General features: G+C 56.6%; 1 protein-coding gene across 1 annotated transcript in view; it reads right to left on the bottom strand.

Annotated features, from left to right (window-relative positions):
- SPAG17 (sperm associated antigen 17) overlaps positions 1–4951 on the bottom strand; it is a 128538-nt gene that overhangs the window by 74390 nt on the left and 49197 nt on the right. The window contains exons 7-8 of the mRNA XM_004689481.2: positions 4136–4317; positions 601–762 (exon numbers count right to left, since the gene is read on the bottom strand). Of these exons, the coding sequence (XP_004689538.1) occupies positions 601–762; positions 4136–4317 (344 nt within the window). The remainder of the gene's footprint in view (positions 1–600; positions 763–4135; positions 4318–4951) is intronic.

The following is a 4951-nucleotide window of genomic DNA, read 5'->3' as shown; positions in this document are numbered from 1 at the left end:
CTCCGCAGCCCAGCCCACCCCCCGGTGGTCCTGCCGGCCACGCCGCCCTCCCCTCTTCCTAGAGAATCTCCTCCTGCCTTGTCCCGTGGCTTTCTTTTAGCAGCCAGCCTCACCACACCACCCCCTGCCTGGGGGGTTCCCTGGCTCCTCGCCCCCCACTCCTGTCCTGCCCTGCCCTCCAGGTCAGCCTCAACTTGACTTCGGTCCCCTTACACACTGACCTCCGTGAGCAGACAGCCGGTGACCTTCTGTGCTGCCAGCACCTTGCACGGTGACAGCACGTGCAGGGACCAAGTCACCCTCTCCTTAACTTATTGACACCCCGCCCCCCACGGGAGGGCTGCAGGGCTGGAAAGTGTTTTCCGTCATCACCTGTGCACATGGCAGGTGCACGGGAGCTTCCCGAAGCCCCCCCCTTCCCTGCTGCGCCCAGGGGGCGGGGGCGGGGGTGGCGCTTGTCCCCGCTCTCACCTATGAAACCCCAGCGGGCCGTATTCGCAGACAGCATTTATGTACTTTTCTCTTCACACGCTCTAAAAAGCGAACGCGGGCTTGTTCCGCTCATCGGTGGCTCCCCAAAGACGCCCCGCGCACACGTACCTCTGCCGTCGGGGATGCTTCTAGAACAGGTTTCTCGTGGACCACTGGCGGGATGTGGATCAGCTGCATGCTTTCTAAGTAGTGCTGGTGCTGCCTGCTCCAGTCCAGGGTGTCGTACATCAAGCAGGCGATGTGCTCAAAAATGTGGGTGCCCAACTCCAGCTACAGGCAACACAGTCAACCACGGTTAGCTACTCACATTCTGGAGGGAGGGCAGGGACGAGGCTAACTCTGCCCACCCACCGAGCACCTATCAGTGCACCTGTCTGGGCGGACCACCCGTCTGGACGGAGCACCTGTCCGGGTGGGCTTCGCACACCTGCTCTGACAGCCACATTTCCCAACGAAGCTGCAATTTGATAACCCTTGCCCAACTTAACAGTGATAAATGTTTTTGCTTGTATTTGTACTAAAAAAATGTAGTAACATTTCTGGCAAATGATCCCTTAACTTAACTAGTTAAATCAAACAGCCCATCACAGGCTAAATAAAAGCCAGAAAATTCTCTCCACGACCAGGGCCTTAGCATGAGTCGTCGCAGGTGTCTTCCAGAAGCAGTTAGCACTTCTCGATGGGCATTCAGTGATGTAAAGCTTCCGTTACTCGGGCTCAGCAGAAACAGTCTGCTTGCTTGCAGCCAGAGGCTAGCTGATGCGTCCCCTCTTCCAGAGAGGGGACATCGCGGCCGGCTCCAGCGGCAGCAGCGAGGCCAGGTCGGCTGACATACAGCCGGCAGGATGCCCCGACGTGGCTGCCTCTCCCGGGCGTAGATCTGTCACTTCATGTTTCTGCAGCGGGACTCAGGTAACCATGTACTGTGCTCTTCAGTATTAAATCCAAGAGTGTCCCGTGACCCAGCTCAGCATGTGAACCACCTTCCAGGCCCTCGTGTGCTGGGGATGAGGCCTGTGCACAGACACTGTGAGGAAACGTCCAGCGAATTCTGGGGGCTGTAGTTCGTCAGCGTGGCTTTGCTGCTCTGCTTGGTCACCTCGATGGCCTGTGCGACACCCTCACTGTCTAACTGGATGATGATCTCATTCTGATGTCGGCAAGGGCCTGCCATCACTAGTGTCTTGAGAAGAATGTTTTTAAAGATTTTTATTTATTTATGTGTATGGAACTGGGGTACAGGCCAGAGGTGTGTGTGTGGGGAGGGGGGAGTGAGAGGTTTCACCAGAGACTGAGCAGGGAGCAGAACAGGCAGATGGATGAAGCAAACTGCGGAGGGGAGCAGTGGGTGAGAGGCCTGCTGCACCCTGTGGGTCACTCCCTGGCCGGGGATCAAACTCGTGCTGCAGTGGCTGCCCGTAGCTTCATAGTGCTGTGCTTTAACCTGTGGGGCCACTAGGGATGGCCCAGATTGGTATTTTTTTTCAGCATCAAACACACTCTTGAAGTTCAAGTGCTGTTTCAACACTTCTGAGCTCTATTTTTGAAAAGCAAAATTCTAGCCCCACTGGCTTTCCTGAAATGAAGTGGTCACGGGCGTCAAGCAAACAAGGCGTGTGGGCTCTGGAGTGGGAAGCAGGGGCCTGGGAGGACCGGGGCTGGCCTCCGGGGCTGGCCTCCAGGGCCGGCGCTGGGCCGAGGACGCGGCTGAGTTCGCCTGAGCCAGTGCCCTCTGGGAGCCCTCACGAGCTCAGGGGCCAGGTGCCTGGTGTGAAGAGGCCCTCGAGGACTGGTACTCCTCTGGGTTACGGCTCAGAAATTAATGCATGAGGGTGGTCACCCAATGAACGAGAAACGGGCGTGCTTTTCACAAGGTTTGCAGCCCAAACTGGTCCCCAAATCTTATGGGTGTGGGCTCTTGTGAGGTACTGATTTTATGTTGGCGGGGGGGGGGTGCATGTAGACCTGGCTTATTGGAGACAAAGAGCAGAAAATGGTTTGACCCGGGATTTCAGGATGGCTGGGAAAGAGCCTCTTCTCCAAACCTATCTCACATTTCTGGGGTGCGACCTACAATTCCTGTAACGCAGGGTGGGCCACGCACAGCACTGCTGTCCTCAGAATGCCACACTCTGCTCTGCAGGGACATGCTGACCCCTGTGAGTCTGGAGCAGCAAAGAGCAGGAGGCAAGAGGCCCTCTCCGAGCTCAGGGGTAGGAGGCGAGAGGGATGAGACCACGCGGGAAAGCTGGTCTGAAGAAGCAAACCCCAGGGAGTCTGGCGCGGCCAGTCCCGCCTGGCACAAGCCCTGCCTTCAGCCTCTCTCTCCAAGGATAGTGTCGCCTTCCATGCACCCTTAAGACTGCAGGCGAAACGTTCCTCTCGCCACTGGAGACATCAGACGTAAGCGTCCTGTTTCTACATGGCGACACCTGTCAGTCAAGCGGACCCACCCAAGGCTATTTATTCAAATGGTGCCCGCCCTTCAAGGCCCCAACCTGGGCCCTGCTCCAGGGTTTTCATCATTCCCTCTCAGGGGGACAGAGCCAGGTGCCCTCATAGTGGGGAATGTCCATGCTCCAGCCCAGGCCATGGACAGCAGGCTCAATGCCCAGGAGTGGCCCCAGGCTGCGCCCAACACCCTGCCCAGCTCCCCCACGTCGCTTTTCCCAGCGGCCTTCAGAGCATGGCCTGATACTGCCCCCACCCACCACCACCCCGGCCCCCCCGCCCCCCCGCGCCCTGCCAGGACTATTTTAGCTCGGCTCCCTGGGACACTCAGGAACAGGGGTCCGTTGGAAGAGACTTGAGAGAGTTCCTCTCGGCTTCGTCCCTCAGCCGTCTGTCCTGAACAGCCTCATCACCCGGCCTTAGCTTAGTTAAAGCACTCATGTCTTCTCTTTCTGAGTGGGTCAGGAACTGAGAGTATGCCCCAGATAACCCAAGCACCCAGGCCTGGGGGATGGCGAATGTCGCCCCTGCTCTGTGATGTCGGTCTTGTCTCTCTGCAGGTGCCTCGTAGCCGGGGCCAGTAAGTGCTCTTGGGAAACACCTGCTCATTGTCAGACTGGGGTCAAGTCACCCTCTGACAACAGACTTGGTTGGTCAGGTATTTCAAAATACAAGTTTGGCAATAAAATCAAGGACCTAGTAAGACAAAGTCAACTTACACATCAAAAAGCCAAAACAAACAAACAAAAAAACCGGGCCCTCCCGGGTGGCGCAGCAGGCTAAAGCTTCAGCACGAGTTCGATCCCCGGACCCGGAGGTGACCCGCATGGCGCGGCAGACCTCTCCTGACCTGCCCGCTGCCCCCCTCAGCAGTGTACTTGGTCAATCGGCCTGTTCTGCTCCCCGCTCTGTCTCTGGTGAATCCTCTTATCCCCGTGCCCCCAACACCTGTGGCCTGCACCCCAGTTCTTCTACATAATAAATAAGTAAATAAAGTAGTGGTCTGCAATTTTAAAAAAAAGGTCAACCGTAACCACCATTGGTATCTGGTGTCACCACTGTTTGACCAGAAGGACCCAGCATGGAGCCCGACCGCGTAACGTCTGCGGGGTGAACGAATCAGCGGGCTGCGGGGAGCCACAGCGGCACCTGCCGGAGCAGCCCGGGGGGAACCCGGAGGCCCGGGACTCACCAGCATCTCGCTGTCGGACCAGGAAGAGGGGAAGTTGTCCGCCTTCGCCGTGTACTCCAGCCGGGCCACGTTAAAGAGATTCGTTTCGGGTTTTTCGTTATTCAGGATCGGTTCCAGGTACTTCCAGAAGACTTCAAGCTCCTTCGTGGCATTCTCTTTCTTCAGTCTCTCAGCTTCTATATCTAGTGATGACAACATGTTTATACTAAGACAAGAGGGTGCCGACTTCCCGCTCTAAGTGACGGGGTGAGTCACAGGCATTGGGACATGCCTGGAAGGTTCTGGAAACATGCAAAGAAAGAGTTTTGAGAAGGTCTTTGGATCTGGACTATACAGTCGTGAAATCAGAGAATTTTTCTGAAACCAGCATTGAACATAAGCTTATCCCATCCGTTGCTTCATAGCTGAGTGGTGGGGGCAGCCCTCGGGGCTCTAGAGAGCCTCCATGTTTTCACTGCGATCGCAGTAACCGTATGGTTTGTTTGGCCCACCACTTCGTGATCTGAGTACCGTCTGCTGCACTGCTGGTCAGCCATGTGGCTGATCAGTTCTCCTCGTGTGCTAAACTGATCGATGACTCATGCTTCAGTAAACTTTGGTCACATTAAAATAGAGACTGGGACCCTCCCGGGTGGTGCAACAGGTTAAAGTGCAGCACTAGGAAGCTGTCGGCAGCCACTGCAGCATGAGCTGGATCCCGGCCAGGGAGGGACCCACACGGCCCAGCAGACTCTCCTGTTCCATGCGCCGCTCCCCTCAGCAGTGTGCTTCAATCTGCCTGTTCTTCTCCCCGCTCTGTCTCTGGTGCATCCTCTC

Source organism: Condylura cristata, unplaced genomic scaffold (genome assembly GCF_000260355.1).
Source record: "Condylura cristata isolate star-nosed mole 26May11 unplaced genomic scaffold, ConCri1.0 scaffold00026, whole genome shotgun sequence".
Lineage (NCBI taxonomy): Eukaryota > Metazoa > Chordata > Mammalia > Eulipotyphla > Talpidae > Condylura > Condylura cristata.
This window is presented reverse-complemented; position numbering and strand designations above follow the sequence as displayed.